General features: G+C 46.2%; 1 protein-coding gene across 25 annotated transcripts in view; it reads right to left on the bottom strand.

Moving 5' to 3' along the window:
* Positions 1–21,418, bottom strand: part of LOC118364073 (regulating synaptic membrane exocytosis protein 2-like) — a 205,289-nt gene that overhangs the window by 79,106 nt on the left and 104,765 nt on the right. For 13 of the 25 annotated variants that reach the window (XM_052489742.1, XM_052489733.1, XM_052489735.1 and 10 more), the window contains 6 exons: positions 15,420–15,550; positions 14,767–14,959; positions 13,932–14,091; positions 7,980–8,048; positions 2,729–2,867; positions 2,310–2,417 (listed from right to left, as the gene is read on the bottom strand). In XM_052489742.1, coding sequence (XP_052345702.1) covers positions 2,310–2,417; positions 2,729–2,867; positions 7,980–8,048; positions 13,932–14,091; positions 14,767–14,959; positions 15,420–15,550 — 800 coding nt within the window. The remainder of the gene's footprint in view (positions 1–2,309; positions 2,418–2,728; positions 2,868–7,979; positions 8,049–13,931; positions 14,092–14,766; positions 14,960–15,419; positions 15,551–21,418) is intronic. The other 12 variants (XM_052489746.1, XM_052489765.1, XM_052489737.1 and 9 more) reach the window with 2 other exon arrangements.

The following is a 21,418-nucleotide window of genomic DNA, read 5'->3' as shown; positions in this document are numbered from 1 at the left end:
GGAGGAGTACAGCTATGGAAGAGGAGAGGATATTGGTGCAGTCCTTCCTCGGGTTAGAAAACCCATTGAGATGCATGATGAAGTGCTCCTAAGTTACTGTTTTGTACTGTAACACACATGCTGCTGTTACACCAAAAATTAATATGTTGTTGGATTTCAAAACAAAATAACACATAGGCAATATAAACAACCTCTAAAAAATGTAAATTCCCCAAAATAATGATGTAAGAAAGTATTACTATTATTTAGAGGTAGACTGGGGTCATTTCCAAATTCTCTATGGGGGCATCCCAAATGGCATCCTATTCCCTTTATAGTGCACTACTTTTGACCAGGTCTTTAGGGCTCTGGTCAAAAGTAGTGCACTCTATAGAGAATAGGGTGCCGTTTGGTATGCACTTCATGACTCATTTCCTGTTTCCTCCTGTTTTCAATAAATAACAGCAGTAGTTGATTAAGGGGAAGCTGAAATACAGTCTTAGTGAGCAACTGTCTGTCACACACAATCAAGATAAGTGCATTTCCTGTGTCTGGCCCTGATTTAGGCTGCCTCAGCCATCCTCGTCTCAGAAATATCAAATAAACTTAATTGGATGCCTTGAGGAGGTAAGTAAGGAGAAGAGAACTGTGCCAAGGCTGAGCTGTATGTCTGAGACACTGGGCTGGTGTTGGTGCTATAGCGGAACAAACAGTATGACTAGAATGGGGAAGGCCCCTCAGACCACAGCAATTTAACAGTACACTGATGGGTAATGACTTGAGTGGGGTTGTCCATTCTAGAGATTATATTTCTATAGTCTCAGGTGTGGTGGAGGAAGGAACATCACAACACCACATGGCCCCAGACAAACACAGGATATGTCACAAATGGCACCCTATCCCCTATATTACACTACTTTTGACCAGGGCTCATAGGGCTCTGGTGAAAAGTAGTACACTCTACAGTGAATGCATCCCATTTGGGATGCAGAAAAAGGTTCCAGCACGAGGAACAGTAGGAGAGACTGTGGTGTTATATTTAAGCAATAAGGCCCGAGGAGGTGTTGTTGGAGGTGCTGTTCTTATGCACAACGCAACTGGAGTTCCTGGACATAGCCCTTAGCCGTGGTATACTGTCCATATACCACAAACCCCTGAGTTGCCTTATTGCTATTATAAACTTGTTACCAACGTAATTAGAGCTGTACAAATACATGTTTTGTCATACCCGTGGTATACGGTCTGATACACCATGGCTGTCAGCCAATCAGCATTCAGGACTCAAACCACCCAGTTTATAATGTAGTTTAGTTCCCTCTCACAGCTGCTATTAAACTCTATAACTACACTCATTAAAGTGTGATTGGTATGTGTTTGGTTCTATGGTCACTGTAATCTATCTACAGTATATTGACATTCTAGTCATACGGTGACTAGAATCTATTCATATATAATGATCTACTATAACCTCCAGTAAATTGGCCTGTGTTTAAAATGTAGTTATATGGCCGGCGTCCCAAATGGCACCCTATTCCCTACATAGTGCACGACCTTTGACCAGAGCCTTCTTCTTATCTTTTATTATTTCTTATTGTTGTTGTGTTTTCGAGAAGGAACCTAAGCATTTCATTGGACGGTGTATACCATGAGTATCCCCGTATGACTAATAAAACTTGAAACTATGGGCCATGTTCAAAAGTAGTACACTTTTATAGGAAATGTAGTACACTTTTATAGGGAATAGGGTGCCATTTGGGATACCTCCATTTTGATTCTAATGAATCTGAGCACCGGAGTTAATGATCCCCTCTCAGTATTGACAAGGCAACACAATTTCAACACAAAGAAGAGAAGAGGTAAGTAAGTTCAAGATCCACCTAATGCAGGACATCAGAGAGGAGATTGGAGTTCTTGGAAATGGGACAGGTTGGGGAAAGGGACAGTTTGGGGAAAGGGACAGGTTGGGGAAAGGGACAGGTTGACTTGTGAGCACTAGGTGAGATATCCGTATAGCAGTTTTTGGTGTGATAGCATCAGGCAGATTACACAGGTGTAAGGTTGTGTAACGGAGGCAGTTCAGTGAAACCACGCTCATGTGATTAGTTAACACGCCTGAGACCTGGACATTTGGGTTAGCTCCCGAGCTAATGCCTAGGCTTCAGCTCAGAGGTCTAACAGTTACACATTCTTGTGGCTCGCAGACAACCCGGGTTGGAACCCTGTCAGTCGCAGTTGGTTGTGTTGTCTGCAGCAGCTGGTGTGTGAGGCTGTGGGAGGTTGTGTGGGGCTGTGTTAGGCTGTGTCAAGCTGTGTGAGACAGGGGTATCTACCTGTCAGGTGAGTGGTGGTCATCGGACACACTGCGCCGGTCCACTCTACTGGAGGAGCTGTACTGAGACGAGGCGGGGTCAATGTCATAGCCGGGGTCCAGGCTTCTGCTGTACACAACAGAATCACTGGATCACCCCCCTAGTACGGTACAGTCACAGTACAAACTCCCCACAGTGTCCCCTAGTGGCTCGGGGATACACCTACTCACCTTAATGCAACCACTGTCAGTGTGAGTGAGATCCCAGTATCGTTTATATGGGTTAAACGTTCTACTATCAAGACAACTATCACAGAGATACCGCTTAAAGGACAACCTCTGATCAGTTGGGGTTCTCAGATCCCAGTGTGGTGTTTTTGAGGAAGGGATACAACTTGAGTTGCTGGGTTGGACAGGGGACAAGTGAGGCGGGAGAGTTACCTCTGTGGAGGGGGAACGCTGGGGGACCGTGAACGCGCCCGGTTCATGTCTGCTGACCGCGAGCAGTGGTTGGATGACATCGCCTGCTCTGGGACAGACAACGTGGAACTATGAAGGTCCCTGCCGTTCTGCCGGTAGTCTGGAGCGAGAGAGAGACAGAGAGAGAGAGACAGAGAGAAAGAGACAGAAACAGAGAGAGAAAGAGAGACAGAAACAGAGAGAGAAACAGAGAAAGAGACAGAAACAGAGAGAGAAAGAGAGAGAGACAGAAACAGAGAGAGAAACAGAGAAAGAGACAGAAACAGAGAGAGAAAGAGAGAGAGACAGAAACAGAGAGAGAAACAGAAAGAGAGAGAGAAACAGAAACAGAGAGAAACAGAGAGAGAGACAGAGAGAAAGGGGGAACGAGAGAGGCAGAGAGAAAGAGGGAACGAGAGAGGCACAGAGAAACAGAGAGAGAAACAGAGATATAGAAACAGAGAGAGAAACAGAAAGAGAGAAAGAGAGAGAAACAGATAGAGACAGAAACAGAGAGAAAGAGAGAGAAACAGAGAGAGATAGAGAGAGAGAAAGAGACAGAAACAGAGCGAGAAAGAGAGACATAAACAGAGAGAGAAACAGAAAGAGAGAGAAACAGAAACAAAGAGAGAAACAGAGAGAGAGAGAGAGACAGAGAGAAAGGGGGAACGAGAGAGGCAGAGAGAAAGAGGGAACGAGAGAGGCACAGAGAAACAGAGAGAGAAACAGAAACAGAGAGAGAAACAGAGAGAAACAGAGAGAGAAACAGAGAGAAACAGAGAGAAAGGACAGAGAGACAGGGGGAACAAGAGAGGCAGAGAGAAAGAGGGAACGAGAGAGGCACAGAGAAACAGAGAGAGAAACAGAGAGAGAGAGAGAGAGACAGAGAGAAAGGGGGAACGAGAGAGGCAGAGAGAAAGAGGGAACGAGAGAGGCACAGAGAAACAGAGAGAGAAACAGAAACAGAGAGAGAAACAGAGAGAAACAGAGAGAAACAGAGAGAAAGGGGGAACGAGAGAGGTAGAGAGAAAGAGGGAACGAGAGAGGCACAGAGAAACAGAGAGAGAAACAGAAACAGAGAGAGAAACAGAGAGAAACAGAGAGAAACAGAGAGAAACAGAGAGAAAGGACAGAGAGAAACAGAGAGAAACAGAGAGAGAGACAGAGAGAAAGGGGGAACGAGAGAGGCAGAGAGAAAGAGGGAACGAGAGAGGCACAGAGAAACAGAGAGAGAAACAGAAACAGAGAGAGAAACAGAGAGAAACAGAGAGAAACAGAGAGAGAAACAGAGAGAAACAGAGAGAAAGGACAGAGAGAAAGGGGGAACGAGAGAGGCAGAGAGAAAGAGGGAACGAGAGAGGCACAGAGAAACAGAGAGAGAAACAGATATAGAAACAGAGAGAGAAACAGAAAGAGAGAAAGACAGAGACACAGAGAGAGATAGAGAGAAACAGAGAGAGACAGAAATAGAGAGAAAGAGAGAGAAACAGAGAGAGACAGAAACAGAGAGAAAGAGAGAGAAACAGAGAGAGACAGAAACAGATAGAAAGAGAGAGAAACCGAGAGAGATAGAGAGAAAGAGACAAAAACAGAGAGAGAAAGAGAGACAGAAACAGAGAGAAAAACAGAAACAGAGAGAGAAATAGAAACAGAGAGAGAAACAGAGAGAAAAACAGAAACAGAAACAGAAAGAGAAACAGAGAGAGAAACAGAGAAAGAGACAGAAACAGAGAGAGAAACAGAGAGAGAAAGAAACAGAGAGAGAAACAGAAAGAGAGATAGAGAAACAGAAACAGAGAGAGAAACAGAGAGAAAGAGAGAAACAGAGAGAGAAAGAGAGACAGAAACAGAGAGAGAAACAGAAAGAGAGAGAGAAACAGAAAGAGAAAAAGAGAGAGAAACAGAGAAATAGAAATAGAAACAGAGAGAGACCGAAACAGAGAGAAAGAGAGAGAAACAGAGAGAGAGAGACAGAAACAGAGAGAGAGAGAGAGAAAGAGAGAGAAACAGAGAGAGATAGAGAGATAGAGACAGAAACAGAGAGAAAGAGAGAGAAACAGAGAGAAACAGAGAGAGAGAGACAGAAACAGAGAGAAAGAGAGAGAAACAGAGAGAGAGAGAGACAGAAACAGAGAGAAAGAGAGAGAAACAGAGAGAGAGACAGAAACAGAGAGAAAGAGAGAGAAACAGAGAGAAACAGAGAGAGAGAGACAGAAACAGAGAGAAAGAGAGAGAAACAGAGAGAAACAGAGAGAGAGACAGAAACAGAGAGAAAGAGAGAGAAACAGAGAGAGAGAGACAGAAACAGAGAGAAACAGAGAGAGAGAGACAGAAACAGAGAGAAAGAGAGAGAAACAGAGAGAGACAGAGAGAGAGAGACAGAAACAGAGAGAAAGAGAGAGAAACAGAGAGAGAGAGAGACAGAAACAGAGAGAAAGAGAGAGAAACAGAGAGAGAGAGACAGAAACAGAGAGAAAGAGAGAGAAACAGAGAGAGAGAGACAGAAACAGAGAGAAAGAGAGAGAAACAGAGAGAGATAGAGAGAGAGAGACAGAAACAGAGAGAAAGAGAGAGAAACAGATAGAAACAGAGAGAGAGAGACAGAAACAGAGAGAAAGAGAGAGAAACAGAGAGAGAGAGAGACAGAAACAGAGAGAAATAGAGAGAAACAGAGAGAGAGAGACAGAAACAGAGAGAAAGAGAGAGAAACAGAGAGAGATAGAGAGAAAGAGAGAGAAACAGAGAGAAATAGAGAGAAACAGAGAGAAAGAGAGAGAAACAGAGAGAGATAGAGAGAGAGAAAGAGACAGAAACAGAGAGAGAAACAGAGAAAGAGAGAAACAGAGAGAGATAGAGAGAGAGAAAGAGACAGAAACAGAGAGAGAAAGAGAGACAGAAACAGAGAGAGAAACAGAAAGAGAGAGAGAGAGAAACAGAAAGAGAGAGAGAAACAAAGAGAAAAAGAGAGAGAAACAGAAAGAGAAACAGAGAGAGAAACAGAGAGAAAGAGAGAGAAACAGAGATACAGAGAGAGAGAGAGGGTGATGTCAGAAGTCATTCAGAGACAGACTCATCGTTCTGAGCGCAGCCTCTCAAACCTGGCCCCAGATCGGTGTGTACTGTCTTGTCTAGTTGGCAAGGCAGCACAAACTGATCTGGTACCAGGCTACAACCTTTCCTCCCTATTGACCATACACACTGCTGCAAATAACAACATTTATGGCAACATTTATTTTCAGAGGATTCTTTCAAACTTTTCACAAGTTGCACACAGTGGCATAATGGTTGGTGGCTTTCAAATTTTCAAAATGCTGAGGCTCTCTATATTCAAATAAATGAGGGCTTGGTCTCAACTCAATGTTCATGTGATTCAAGTCATTGCGGTTAACATTTTTGCATTAAACATGAAAATAGCTTCTTTAAAAAAAAAAAATCAGAAACATTATAATGACTTTTCCCTGCTAGACTGATTAGTCCATCGAACTTGAATGAGTTCATTATTCAATAATCATCCATGGCCAGGAGGCATGGTTAAGGTCAATGCTTTGTGCCATTAACGTTGATTAACATTCAATAGAGTGTATAGCACATTAAAATGAGTTAAACTTAACAGTGAATCAAAGGTAGGATTAGCAAGGAAACACAAGACATTATGAAATATGAGAGGAAAAGTTAACCTTCACAGCCACTTTAGTTTGATACTTTTTTCAATTATCTACCAAATCATTACATTTTCTCTTCCAAATATGTTTGAAAGTGAGTTTGCAGCATTGTGAAACCTGAATTCATTCATGCGAAAAACTGAATTCCTTCAAATTATACATAGAAGTGAATCCTGATAAGAAAAATATACAGTATTATGTGCATGAATATTATATTAAAATGATTCATAATCAAGTCCTGCATAACACAATGTCAAACAGATTTACTATTGTGGCAACAGAGAAACATTAAACCCATTCCACCTGACATCACTACATTTCACTATCTAACATCTGCAGTCCAACTATCAGCAGCCCAACACTGGGGGAACTAAGCACCCAGCTCTGCAATCAGCTTGCTTTACGTGCACAACCCAAATGTAATTCATTGGTTCTCTTGACAAGCCGCGTCACACATGACTAGAAACTGTGTGTTAAGCATATATACTGTGTATAGAGGAGAGAAGCTCAGATCCGAATGAACAGGACAGAGCCAGCAGAGAAGAATGACTGCATTATCCTAGTTAAAACCACAGCAGTGACATCCCAATTAAAAAAAAAACAATCAATCTATTATTCCTGTGAATAGTTCATCATCTCTTCTCCCTTAGTATAGTATCAGTAGTTTGATATGGAGAAGGTAGGAGGAAAGGGGATTAGCAAAGATCTCTGGGAAACAAGGGTGGAGGAAAGAGGAGAGAGGGTGAGGAGACAGAGAGAGAGAGAGAGAGAGAGAGAGAGAGAGAGAGAGAGAGAGAGAGAGAGAGAGAGAGAGAGAGAGAGAGAGAGAGAGAGAGAGAGAGAGAGAGAGAGAGAGAGAGAGAGAGGGTGAGGAGACAGAGAGAGAGAGAGAGAGAGAGAGAGAGAGAGAGAGAGGGTGAGGAGACAGAAGAGAGAGAGAGAGAGAGAGAGAGAGAGAGAGAGAGAGAGAGAGAGAGAGAGAGAGAGATAGAAGAGAGAGAGACAGAGAGAGAGAGAGAGAGAGAGAGAGAGAGAGAGAGAGGAGGAGAGGGGTATTCCCACTGAGTGAAGGGATATTATGGGCATAGTGTGGGAGGAGGCTGTGATGTGAGAGAGGGGCTGATGAGAATGTTACAGAGGTGGGAGGGTTTCCTTCTCATCTATCACGCACACACACACACACACACACACACACACACACACACACACACACACACACACACACACACACACACACACACACACAGCTGTCTGTGTGCTGCCTGGCCTGCTACAGTTCTTCCTTTCAATGTGCAGCAGCGGCAGGCTGAGACAGGCGTGGGCGTCTGCTGCCTGTGTTGAGGAGAGCAGCTAGCTACTGTAGTGCAGAGGGGAGGAGAATAAACTCACTGCTCCTTGTAGAGCTGCTGCAGTATCTTAGCGAGCTACCTTCTTTTAAAACATCACATGATCCAGTACAGTACCATGACATACTTGTAGCTTGTATGTTCATATACTGTTAACCCATGAGTTAGCTGCATTTGCATTATAGTGATTACAATTCATGTGTGACTCTGTCAGAAGTATCATACCTGACACTACCCCAACACCGTCTTCACAGTCATAGTCAGAGATCTCACTGTCGCTGATTCTCTGAGATCCTGGAGGAGAGATGGAGAAAGGAGAAAAGAGGAGGATAGAAGTTAGTTTACTCCAGGGTCTGTCCTCTTCCCCTGGTCAGACCATGGCTCTGTGGCCTAGCTGTCACCAGTGTTGTCCAGTTGTTCTAGACCAATGCCCCAGTCCTGGACATAGTCAGGGAAAGCAGCAGACACAGAAATAGAACACTATTTATTTTGAGAACACTATTAAACAGTATTATATCTCAAAGTCACGTCCTTACATTGACCATCATTGACCACACTTCATAACCAACACAGGCAACCAAGACCTACATTTACTCTCCTGAAATATACTGTCTGCCTCTTCTGGTTTTCCCCACCAATGTGGGAGCTGCCTATTTTCGATATAGTGTGATATAAAGTCTAATTTAAAGAGAACAACTGTAACATATAGCTGGTGTGAGACATGATGTTGGATGTGATGTAAACAACATCGTGTGGTCCTCTCCATCGAGCCTAATTGGCAATAGCTTCCATGTTTTCACGGTGGCGCTTTGAATTGACATTTCAATCATTCAATGTACATCTGAAGATGGAGTCTGAGAGGTATTCTACCGTCTCCACCGTTTCAGAACTACTCCCTCCCTCATTCCGAGTCGTCCCCTCTCTCACTCTGTAGTTTTTCTGACTTCTTCACTGTTCAGTCAACTTAAACCAATGGGACACTTGGGCTTTTACAGAAGATGGGCTGAAACTGTTTTAACGCTCTTGTTTTAGAGCGATCAGCTCTTTCACCTAACACACAAGCCCTAATCTCAAGCCTTAACGTTGGAAATACATGTGCAGGTTACATACATTACAAATCTGTCAAGTGCAAATACAAGTTCACACCCAGCAGATACAGACACAACAGACACAGACACAACAGACACAACAGACATCACAGACACCACAGACACCACAGACACAACAGACACAACAGACACCACAGACACCGCTGACACCACTGACACCACTGACACCACAGACACAGACAACACAGACACAACAAACACAGACACAACAGATATAACAGACACAAGCAGAGGAGAAGAAGAGCAAAAACCAGCACAATTATCATAATGTTTTTCAAAGGGAAAATGTTGGCATTTGGCGGGAGATGAGACAATGCATTGCACTGAGAAAACAAGTGGTCAACATATTCAAATGACAAACAGGGGAGTAGACAGAGCTCTTCTGATAGAGCTAAATCACCCGGATCTGGACTGGGAAACTGAAACCTGCCGGGCCCGAGGCTGACCATGAGGCGGCCATCTTGTTTAAGGACTGCGGTGGAGCGGAGAGGGAGCATAGCGAGAATCAAAGGGAATTGTGGGATAGCTAATGGAGGAGTGGAGTGAGAGAACACTTTGGAGGTAGAGAACAGTACAATAAGACTGAAGCAGAGGGGAGAGACAGAGTCTTCAGTGGAGACAGAGCTCAGTGGAGACAGAGCTCAGTGGAACAGCAGTGGACACTGGAGAGAGAGCTCAGTGGAGAGAGAGCTCAGTGGAGACAGAGCTCAGTGGAGAGAGCTCAGTGGAGAGAGAGCTCAGTGGAGACAGAGCTCAGTGGAGACAGAGCTCAGTGGAGAGAGAGCTCAGTGGAGAGAGAGCTCAGTGGAGAGAGAGCTCAGTGGAGAGAGAGCTCAGTGGAGACAGAGCTCAGTGGAGACAGAGCTCAGTGGAGAGCTCAGTGGAGAGAGCTCAGTGGAGACAGAGCTCAGTGGAGACAGAGCTCAGTGGAGACAGAGCTCAGTGGAGACAGAGCTCAGTGGAGAGAGAGCTCAGTGGAGAGAGCTCAGTGGAGACAGAGCTCAGTGGAGAGAGAGCTCAGTGGAGACAGAGCTCAGTGGAGACAGAGCTCAGTGGAGAGAGAGCTCAGTGGAGAGAGCTCAGTGGAGACAGAGCTCAGTGGGACAGAGCTCAGAGCTCAGTGGAGACAGAGCTCAGTGGAGAGAGAGCTCAGTGGAGAGACAGAGCTCAGTGGAGACAGAGCTCAGTGGAGACAGAGCTCAGTGGACAGAGAGCTCAGTGGAGACAGAGCTCAGTGGAGACAGAGCTCAGAGCTCAGTGGAGAGAGCTCAGAGCTCAGTGGAGAGAGAGCTCAGTGGAGAGAGAGAGTCAGTCAGAGTGGAGACAGACCTCAGTGGAGACAGAGCTCAGTGGAGTGGAGAGCTCAGTGGAGAGAGAGCTCAGTGGAGACAGAGCTCAGTGGAGAGAGAGCTCAGTGGAGAGAGAGCTCAGTGGAGACAGAGCTCAGTGGAGACAGAGCTCAGTGGAGAGCTCAGTGGACAGAGCTCAGTGGAGAGAGAGTGGAGACAGAGCTCAGTGGAGCTCAGAGAGTTCAGTGGACAGACAGACAGAGCTCAGTGGAGACAGAGCTCAGTGGAGAGAGCTCAGTGGACAGTGGAGACAGGAGAGAGAGCTCAGTGACAGAGCTCAGTGGAGACAGAGCTCAGTGGACAGAGCTCAGTGACAGAGAGACAGAGCTCAGTGGAGAGAGAGCTCAGTGGAGTGGAGAGAGCTCAGTGGAGACAGAGCTCAGTGGAGACAGAGCTCAGTGGAGAGAGAGCTCAGTTCAGTGGAGAGAGCTCAGAGCTCAGTGGAGACAGAGCTCAGTGGAGAGAGAGCTCAGTGGACAGAGCTCAGTGGACAGAGAGCTCAGTGGACAGAGAGCTCAGTGGGACAGAGTGGAGACAGAGCTCAGTGGACAGTGGAGCTCAGTGGAGACAGAGAGACAGTGGACAGAGCTCAGTGGAGACAGAGCTCAGTGGACAGAGAGCTCAGTGGAGACAGACAGCTCAGTGGACAGGAGCTCAGAGAGCTCAGTGGACAGACAGAGCTCAGTGGAGACAGAGCTCAGTGGAGACAGAGCTCAGTGGAGACAGAGCTCAGTGGACAGAGAGCTCAGTGGACAGAGAGCTCAGTGGAGAGCTCAGTGGACAGAGAGCTCAGTGGAGAGACAGTGGACAGAGCTCAGTGGAGACAGAGCTCAGTGGACAGAGCTCAGTGGAGAGAGCTCAGTGGACAGAGAGCTCAGTGGACAGTGGACAGAGAGCTCAGTGGACAGAGAGCTCAGTGGAGACAGAGCTCAGTGGACAGAGAGCTCAGTGGAGACAGAGCTCAGTGGAGACAGAGCTCAGTGGAGACAGAGCTCAGTGGACAGAGAGCTCAGACAGAGCTCAGTGGAGACAGAGCTCAGTGGACAGTGGAGACAGAGCTCAGTGACAGACAGTGGACAGAGCTCAGTGGACAGAGCTCAGTGGCAGAGAGCTCAGTGGACAGAGCTCAGCTCAGTGGAGAGAGCTCAGAGCTCAGTGGACAGAGAGCTCAGTGGAGACAGAGCTCAGTGGAGTGACAGACACAGAGCTCAGTGGACAGAGAGCTCAGTGGACAGAGACAGAGAGCTCAGTGACAGAGCTCAGTGGACAGAGCTCAGTGGAGCTCAGTGGACAGAGAGCTCAGTGGAGAGAGCTCAGTGGACAGAGCTCAGTGGACAGAGAGCTCAGTGGACAGAGAGCTCAGTGGACAGAGAGCTCAGTGGAGACAGAGCTCAGTGGACAGAGAGCTCAGTGGACAGAGAGCTCAGTGGAGACAGAGCTCAGTGGAGACAGAGCTCAGTGGACAGAGAGCTCAGTGGACAGAGAGCTCAGTGGAGACAGAGCTCAGTGGAGACAGAGCTCAGTGGAGACAGAGCTCAGTGGAGACAGAGCTCAGTGGAGACAGAGCTCAGTGGAGACAGAGCTCAGTGGACAGAGAGCTCAGTGGACAGAGAGCTCAGTGGACAGAGAGCTCAGTGGACAGAGAGCTCAGTGGACAGAGAGCTCAGTGGAGACAGAGCTCAGTGGAGACAGAGCTCAGTGGACAGAGAGCTCAGTGGACAGAGAGCTCAGTGGACAGAGAGCTCAGTGGACAGAGAGCTCAGTGGAGACAGAGCTCAGTGGACAGAGAGCTCAGTGGACAGAGAGCTCAGTGGACAGAGACAGTGGAGCTCAGTGGACAGAGAGCTCAGTGGACAGAGAGCTCAGTGGGAGACAGAGCTCAGTGGAGAGAGAGCTCAGTGGACAGAGAGCTCAGTGGACAGAGAGCTCAGTGGAGAGAGCTCAGTGGACAGAGAGCTCAGTGGACAGAGAGCTCAGTGGACAGAGAGCTCAGTGGACAGAGAGCTCAGTGGACAGAGAGCTCAGTGGACAGAGAGCTCAGTGGAGACAGAGCTCAGTGGACAGAGAGCTCAGTGGACAGAGAGCTCAGTGGACAGAGAGCTCAGTGGACAGAGAGCTCAGTGGACACAGAGCTCAGTGGACAGAGAGCTCAGTGGACAGAGCTCAGTGGAGAGAGAGCTCAGTGGAGCTCAGTGGACAGAGAGCTCAGTGGAGAGAGCTCAGTGGAGCTCAGTGGAGAGAGAGCTCAGTGGAGACAGAGCTCAGTGGACAGAGAGCTCAGTGGACAGAGAGCTCAGTGGACAGAGAGCTCAGTGGACAGAGAGCTCAGTGGACAGAGAGCTCAGTGGACAGAGAGCTCAGTGGAGAGAGAGCTCAGTGGAGAGAGAGCTCAGTGGACAGAGAGCTCAGTGGAGAGAGAGCTCAGTGGAGACAGAGCTCAGTGGAGACAGAGCTCAGTGGACAGAGAGCTCAGTGGACAGAGCTCAGTGGAGACAGAGCTCAGTGGAGAGAGCTCAGTGGACAGAGAGCTCAGTGGACAGAGGCTCAGTGGACAGAGAGCTCAGTGGCTCAGTGGAGAGAGCTCAGTCAGTGGACAGAGAGCTCAGTGGACAGAGAGCTCAGTGGACAGAGCTCAGTGGACAGAGAGAGAGCTCAGTGGACAGAGAGCTGGACAGAGAGCTCAGTGGAGACAGAGAGCTCAGTGGAGCTCAGTGGAGAGAGCTCAGTGGACTCAGTGGACAGAGAGCTCAGTGGAGAGAGAGCTCAGTGGACAGAGAGCTCAGTGGACAGAGAGCTCAGTGGACAGAGAGCTCAGTGGAGTGGACAGAGCAGTGGACAGAGAGCTCAGTGGAGAGAGAGCTCAGTGGACAGAGAGCTCAGTGGACAGAGCTCAGTGGACAGAGCTCAGTGGACAGAGCTCAGTGGACAGAGAGCTCAGTGGACAGAGAGCTCAGTGGAGACAGAGCTCAGTGGACAGAGAGCTCAGTGGACAGAGAGCTCAGTGGAGACAGAGCTCAGTGGAGACAGAGCTCAGTGGAGCTCAGTGGAGAGCTCAGTGGACAGGAGCTCAGTGGGAGAGAGCTCAGTGGACAGAGGCTCAGTGGAGAGAGCTCAGTGGACAGAGCTCAGTGGACAGAGAGCTCAGTGGAGAGAGCTCAGTGGAGACAGAGCTCAGTGGACAGAGACAGTGGGAGAGCTCAGACAGAGAGCTCAGTGGAGACAGAGAGCTCAGTGGAGAGAGAGCTCAGCTCAGTGAGACAGAGCTCAGTGGACAGAGAGCAGTGGACAGAAGCTCAGTGGACAGAGCTCAGTGGACAGAGGACAGCAGTGGACAGAAGAGCTCAGTGGACAGAGAGCCAGTGGACAGAGAGCTCAGTAGCTCAGTGAATCAGTGGACAGAAGCTCAGTGGACCCCTTGTCTGTAAGTATCAGGTTGAGTTGAGAGGGATAAGAAAACAAACACTATATGAACATACTAACAGTAATAAATACTTCATAAATCATTCAGGATTTGGCAGACAGGCAAAGACAGTCGGTAACAGGGCACCTGCCAGCCGCCATACTGGCTTTTCAAAATCATCAGACGAACGGTTGGTTCGACACTCATGTCTCATTCCCTATCCTGAGGTTTGGGGTTCGAACAGACAGGAGCTTTCCTACACAGTTCTAGTATAGACTAGTATACAGGTTACGGATGTTAGGGCAGAGGGGTAACCTACTCTGTATGGGTAGCCTCCTCGTGGGGCTCTCTCCGTGGAGCTGTCTGCGCTGGGGGTTGGGTGAGGCGCGGGGGAGGGGCATGGAGGACACGTCGTGGGTCTGCAGCTTGTACCAGTGAGGCTCATCATCCAGCAGGGCTGTCTCCAGCTCTATCAGTATCTAAAGGAGAAACACACCAGCGTCACTACACACACACACACACACACACGCACAAACAAGCATGCGTGCATGCACACACACACACACACAAACACTCACAGTCCTCAACACACTAGCCACTGCTAACTGGACTCATTCCAGATTCCAGAGAAGATCAAGACCTCCACAGGCATGGCCCAACATCATTTTTTAAATAAGGTTTTCCAGCAATCCTGATTGGAAGATTCTGGATTTCCTGCTTATTCTGGAAGACCTAGGAATTCTGGGAAAGTTACCAGAATTCTGCAACCTTATTGGCAGTGAGGACAGAGTATGTGAGTATGTGCTGATGTTAGAGTAAACATCATGGTTCGATGACATCAACCCCCAGTAGCCTGTCATCCTTCCTATGGAATGTAGGGTTTTATCAAGAGCTTGACCCTATTGGTAGGATTAGTTAAGCTATCAGAGTTACTGTCCAAATCCTGACTGGATGGGTATGTTTGGTATTATATCAGAGACGGATGAGTGCCTGAGTCTGGTTAAGTGGTGGCGCTGCCGACTCTTGTTACAAATATAGCCTCAGCCCCTTGTCTCCATGTCCCTCTGTACCTGTCTTTCTTTCTACCTTCTGACTGTCTCTGTCCAGAAAACAATAGAAAACTATGAGGGGAAAAAAGAGATGGATGGGCTTACCTCTCCCAGGAACTGGCTTTCCTCCTCCCTGACCCTGGCCTGGTCCCATAGGGTGATCTCCAACATGCGCTCACGGAACTCCCGCCGGTGCACAGGAGAATACATAAAGGTCTGGTTCCATTTGGGCTCTAAGGATTTCTTTACCGTTTTTGTTCTCCTCTTGCTTTTGTCGCTGGAGGAACAATAATTCAAACTGTTTTTATTTACAACCATGGTAGAAAAGACTCCCGAACAGGTCAACATAGCACAGGACAATGGGATGAGCTGGGGAGGGAGCGTCATGTTGGAGCCCTGTTCAACTTTCTATCATTACTTCCATGTGTCTGAGAAGGGGTTCTCTGAGCGCAGTGAAAGTGTAGGTCAATGTGATCACATGATGATCTTTGTGACGGTAGCAGATTAAATGCAATGTGACATGTCCCCAAATTCAATTACCAGAAATAAAAAATGATAAGGAAATAAAACCAAAGACATTCTTACCATAAATTCAACATTCAGTGAAACTATCATGCGAGCCCCAAATCTGTATGATTCAACCAATGGCAACTTTAGGATATTGGAGGATAGGTCTAGCCACTAAGCAATGGCTGTAGATGGAATGAAGTGAAATGCTGCTAGCTCGATCATCCCGTAGTTACTGTCTCTACTCTTACCTTCTGTCAGGGAGGAAGTAGATTTTGACGTAAGGGTTCCTGGGGCGGCCATCTTCCCTAGAAGGCAGGTCCTTGGCTCCCAGGATGGTCACTATTAGCTGATGGCCCACTTTGTCATACCACAGTTTAACCTATGGATGGTACAGAACAAGGTCACATGGTCACTGGGCTGCCAGTGGGGAGGGGGCTCTATCAGGGTGACCTCGATACCCTACACATGGAGAGCTACTGGGTGTACAGGGTTTGGCACCAGCCCTGCTCTATACTAACTAACAAACACACCTGATACAGTAAATCAAGCTCCTGCATGGTGAGCAGCTAATTAGTCAAATCACTGGATTGTGTCAGATAGAGCAGCGCTGGAGTTAAAGCCTGCACACCCAGTACCTCTCCTGGAGAAGGGGTGGCCACCCCTGGTTTACATATTAGGCATTAGCAGGTCACATGCTTAGCGGGGGGTAATAAAAGCATACATGTTTGTTGAGATATGTTTGTTGAGATACGGAAATAAGGAGATGATATGATCATATCAACAACAACAAAGTAGCAAAGGTTGAACAATGAATGATCTTAATAGTGTGCACAAAGCAGATATGTACTGTATGTAGCATGACCTACATCTTACCATGACCTACATCTTACCATGACCTACATCTTACCATGACCTACATCTTACCAAAGACACTTCACACTTGTCAGAGTGAAGTATGGACATAACAGAGAACACTTAGAAGTAAAAAATGAAAGAAAGAACATTTGCAGAAAAATAGTGTTTCAAAAAACGCAATTTTTTTGAAAAATATTTGTTTCAAGAAAATTAAATGAAATACTAGAGGAAACTCAAGCCTTCTAAGCTCTTGCCCATACTTATGTAGATAATGATGGGAGGAGTCTTAAATCATTGCATTGACTTCCATAGTTATTTCTTTATGCATGCAGCAATACAAAGCAACAGCAAGCATTTAACACATACAAGATCAGTCAGGAGATCTGATATTGTCAAACAACATAGGCAGGTCAATCAGGTCAAACAGCTTGCACTGGGAAGACTTCCTCAACACAAGTCCCCTATGGAAAAGACGTAAGTGCAATTCTGACCATACTACAGCACTGCCCACATGACTGATGGTACAACCCTTAACTGACAGATTCACCTTGAAAAGTTGAAATTGAAATTATACTCCTGATGTAATCCATTACACGGCCTATATTTCCTGTACAGTCGGCCACATCATTTACATTGACATTATTGCGTGGCCTGGTTAAGTAGAGCATAACATCGCTTCTACAGAAGGCTAATAGATCTACCTCTAGGAGCTGAGCCAAGGGTACACTACACACCTATTTATAGACTTCCATTCTCACCCTCTCCTTATCTGACAGATAGGTGTTGTATAGCCAACACCTCACACGACCTTTAAATGAGGAAACCAACCGTGCATATCATACCAGAAACTCCTATACAGTATACTGTATATATATATATATATTTTGTTCTAAGCTAAGCTGATACTTGACAAGGACATGATGGGACAAATATATAAATATGATCTCCCAAATAACATGAGTACTCCACACTCCAACTGTAACAAGCTAGCTAGAGTAAAACAACTCCTCAAAAAGGTCCCACAGTAAGATAGACACCTTGTCTGTTTAGTTCAAGTGAATTCTGTATTCAAACTGTAAAACATGATTTGAAATCTGCTTTAAAATAAGGGACAGTTATCTTATCCCACCTTTAACTGCAACATGAAACTTACAGCCATTCAAAAATGTAAACAGAAATATTTACCAAACGTTGTGTTCATGATTAGCAGTTGTTGACCGCTGTTGTTATGGCAACCTATTCAGGACCTAAGGGAGTCAAGCCAATGAGGACGAGGGTCCAGTCTAGTTTCATGTTCCACAGAACAAATAAGCTCATTTATTTGTCCCACAAAATGTAATAGTTTTACTAAATCATTTAAGGAGACACCCTCCTTTAATTGCCAATGTGGAGCACTGTTGTAGCTGACTTGGTACAAAAGTCCCATGACAGCTAACATGTTAAGATGGCGCTGAAGAAGTTGACGTTTTACATGCCTGTAACCAATTGTGCTATTTTGTTCATTTTTTTGCAACTTATTTTTTAACTTACAGTGGCAAGAAAAAGTATGTGAACCCTTTGGAATTATCTGGATTTCTGCATAAATTGGTCATACAATTTGGTTTTAAAAAAAAGTCACAACAAAAGACAAACACAGTCTGCTTAAACTAAACACACAAACAATTACATGTTTTTGCGTCTTTATTGAACACACTGTGTAAACATTCACAGTGCATGGTGGGGAAAGTATGTGAACCCTTGGATTTAATAACCGGTTGACCCTCCTTTGGCAGCAATAAACTCAACCAAACGTTTTCTGTAGTTGCGGATCAGACCTGCACATCTGTCAGGAGGAATTTTGGACCATTCCTCTTTATAAAACTGTTTCAGTTGAGCAATATTCTTAGGGTGTCTGGTGTGAACGGCTCTCGAGGTCATTCCACAGCATTTTAAATCAGGTTGAGGTCGGGACTCTGACTGGGCCACTCCAGAAGGCCTATTTTCTTGTGTTGAAGCCATTCTGTTAATTTACTTCTCTGTATTGGGTCGTTGTATCACCCAACTTCTGTTGTGCTTCAATTGGTGGACAGATAGCCTTATTATCCTGAAAAATGTCTTGATAAACTTGGGAATTCATTTTTCTATCGATGATAGCAAGCTGTCCAGGCCCTGAGGCAGCAAAGCAGCCCCAAACCATGATGCTCCCCCCACCATACTTTACAGTTGGGCTGAGGTTTTGATGTTGGTGTGCTGTGCCTTTTTTTTCTCCACACATAGTGTTGTGTGTCACCTCCAAACAACTCAACTTAAGTTTAATCTGTCCACAGAATATTTTGCCAGAAGCACTGTGGAACATCCAGGTGCTCTTTTGCAAACTTCAGACGTGCAGTGGCTTCTTCCGTGGTGTCCTCCCATGAACCCCATTCTTGTTTAATGTTTTACGTATTGTAAACTCGTCAACAGAGATGTAAGCATGTTCCAGAGATTTCTGTAAGTCTTTAGCTGATACTCCAGGATCCTTCTTAACCTCATTGAGCATTCTGAACTGTGCTCTTGCAGTGATCTTTGCAGGGCGGCCACTCCTAGGGAGAGTAGCAACAGTGCTGAACTTTCTCCATTTATAGACAATTTGTCTTACTGTGGACTGATGAACATCAAGGCTTTAAAAGATACTTTTGTAACCCTTTCCAGCTTTATGCAAGTCAACAACTCTTAATCTTAGGTCTTCTGGGATCTCTGTGTTCGAGGCATGGTTCACATCAGGAACTGCTTCTTGTGAATAGTAAACTCAAATTGTGTTTTTTATAGGGCAAGACAGCTCTAAACAACATCTCCAATCTCGTCTCATTGATTGGACTCCAGGTTAGCTGACTCCTGACTCCGATTAACTTTTGGAGAAGTCATTAGTCTAGGGGTTCACATACTTTTTCCAACCTACACTGTGAATGTTTAAATTATGTATTCAATATAGACGAGAAAAATACAATAATTTGTGTGTTATTAGTTTAAGCTCATTGTGTTTGTCTATTGTTGTGTCTAAGATGAAGATGAGATCAAATTTTACGACTAATTTATGCAGAAATCCAGGTAATTCCAAAGGGTTCACATACTTTTTCTTGCCACTGTATTTCGTACATAATGTTGCTGCTACCGTCTCTTATGACCGAAAATATCTTCTGGACATCAGAAGAAGCTTTTTCCTTTAACGAGTCTTACGAGAAAGATATACAGCTCTCCCGGGAACAGATCCCATTTATTTGAGCGAAGAAAAGACGGAGGAAGAGGATGCAGATTGGGCTGCCTTTTGAGAATCCGTAGGCGAGCAAGTAAACTCCCACTGCCCTCACAATTGATGACCTACGATTACGATTATCCTACCAACGGGACATTAAGAACTGTAATATCTTATGTTTCACAGAATCGTGGCTGAACGACGACACGGATAATATAGAGCTGGCAGGATTTTCCATGCACCGGCAGAACAGAGGGGTGGGGGTGTGTGTCGTTTTGTCAATAACAGCTGTTGTGCGATGTCTAATATTAAAGAAGTCTCGAGGTATTGCTCACCTGAGGTAGAGTACCTTATGGTAAGTTGTAGACCACACTATCTACCAAGAGAGTTCTCATCTATATTAATTGTAGCCGTCTATTTACCACCACAGACCGATGCTGGCACTAAGACCACACTCAACTAACTCTACAAGGCCATAAGCAAACAAGAAAATGCTCACCCAGAAGTGGCGCGCCTAGTGGCCGGGGACTTTAATGCAGGCAAACTTAAATCAGTTTTCCACATTTTTACCAGCATGTCATATTCAAAACTATTACGGACTACAAAGGGAAACCTAGACACGAGCTGCCCAGTGACGTGAGCCTACCAGATGAGCTAAATGCACCAGCTACTCTGGATGACTGTGTGATAACGCTCTCGGTAGCCGATGTGAGCAAGACCTTTAAACAGGTCAACATTCAAAGCCACAGGGCCAGATGGATTACCAGGACGTGTACTCAAAGCATGTGCGGACCAACTGACATGTGACTTCACTGACATTTTCAACCTCTCTCTGACTGAGCCTGTAATACCTACATGTTTCAAGCAGACCAGTCCCTGTACCCAAGGAAGTGAAGGTAACCTGCCTAAATGATTACCACCCCGTAGCACTCACGTCGGTAGCCATGAAGTGCTTTGAAAGTCTTGGCTCAGCATCCTCCAGGATACCCTAGATCCACTCCAATTCGCATACTGTCCCAACAGATCCACAGTTGACTCAATCTCAATCGCACTTCACACTGCCCTTTCTCACCTGGACAAAAGCAACACCTATGTGAGAATGCTGTTCATTAACTAGAGCTCAGCGTTCAACACCATAGTGCCCACGATGCTCATCACTAAGCTAAGGACCCTGGGACTAAATACCTCCCTCTGCAACTGGATCCTGGACTTCCTGATGGACCGCCCTCAGGTGGTAAGGGTAGGCAACAACACGTCTGCCACTCTGATCCTCAACACTGGGGCCCCTTAGGGGGGTGTACTTAGTCCCCTCCTGTACTCCCTGTTCACCCACGACTGCGTGGCCAAGCATGACTCCAAGTTTTCAGACGACACAACAGTGGTAGGCCTGTCCACGACAATGATGAGACAGCCTATAGGGAGGGGGTCAGACAACTGGCAGTGTGGTGCCAGGACAACAACCTCTCCCTCAATGTGGGCAAGACAAAGGAGCTGATCATGGACTACAAGAAAAGGTGGGCCGAACAGGCCCACATCAACATCAACGGGGCTGTAGTGAAGCGGGTCGAGAGTTTCAAGGTCCTTGAAACTCCATCACCAACGCTCTATCATGGTCCAAACACACCAAGACAGTCGTGAAGAGGGCACGACAAAACCTTTTCCCCCTCAGGAGACATGGCATGGGCCCTCATATCCTCAAAAAGTTCTAATAGCTGCACCATCGAGAGCATCCTGACCATTTGCCTCACCGCCTGGTATGGCAACTGCTCAGCATCTGACCGGTCAGCATCTGACCGTAAGGTGCTACAGAGGGAAGTGCGTGCCGCCCAGTACATCACTGGGGCCAAGCTTCCTGCAATCTAGGACCTACATAATAGGCGGTGTCAGAGGAAAGCCCATGAAATTGTCAGAGACTCCAGTCACCCAAATCATAGACTGTTTTCTCTGCTACCGCAAGTGGTACCAGGACACCAAGTCTAGGACCAAAAGGCTCCTTAACAGCTTCTATCCCCAAGCCATAACACTGCAGAACAATTGATCAAATGGCCAGTCACTTCAAATGCATAGTCACTTCACCCCTACCTACATGGACAAATGACCTCTGACGTGTTCCCCCACACATTGACTCGGTACCCTTGTATATAGCCTCGTTATTGTTATGTTATTGTGTTACTTTTTATT

The sequence above is a fragment of the Oncorhynchus keta genome, chromosome 31, assembly GCF_023373465.1.
Source record: "Oncorhynchus keta strain PuntledgeMale-10-30-2019 chromosome 31, Oket_V2, whole genome shotgun sequence".
Taxonomy (NCBI): Eukaryota; Metazoa; Chordata; class Actinopteri; order Salmoniformes; family Salmonidae; genus Oncorhynchus; species Oncorhynchus keta.
This window is presented reverse-complemented; position numbering and strand designations above follow the sequence as displayed.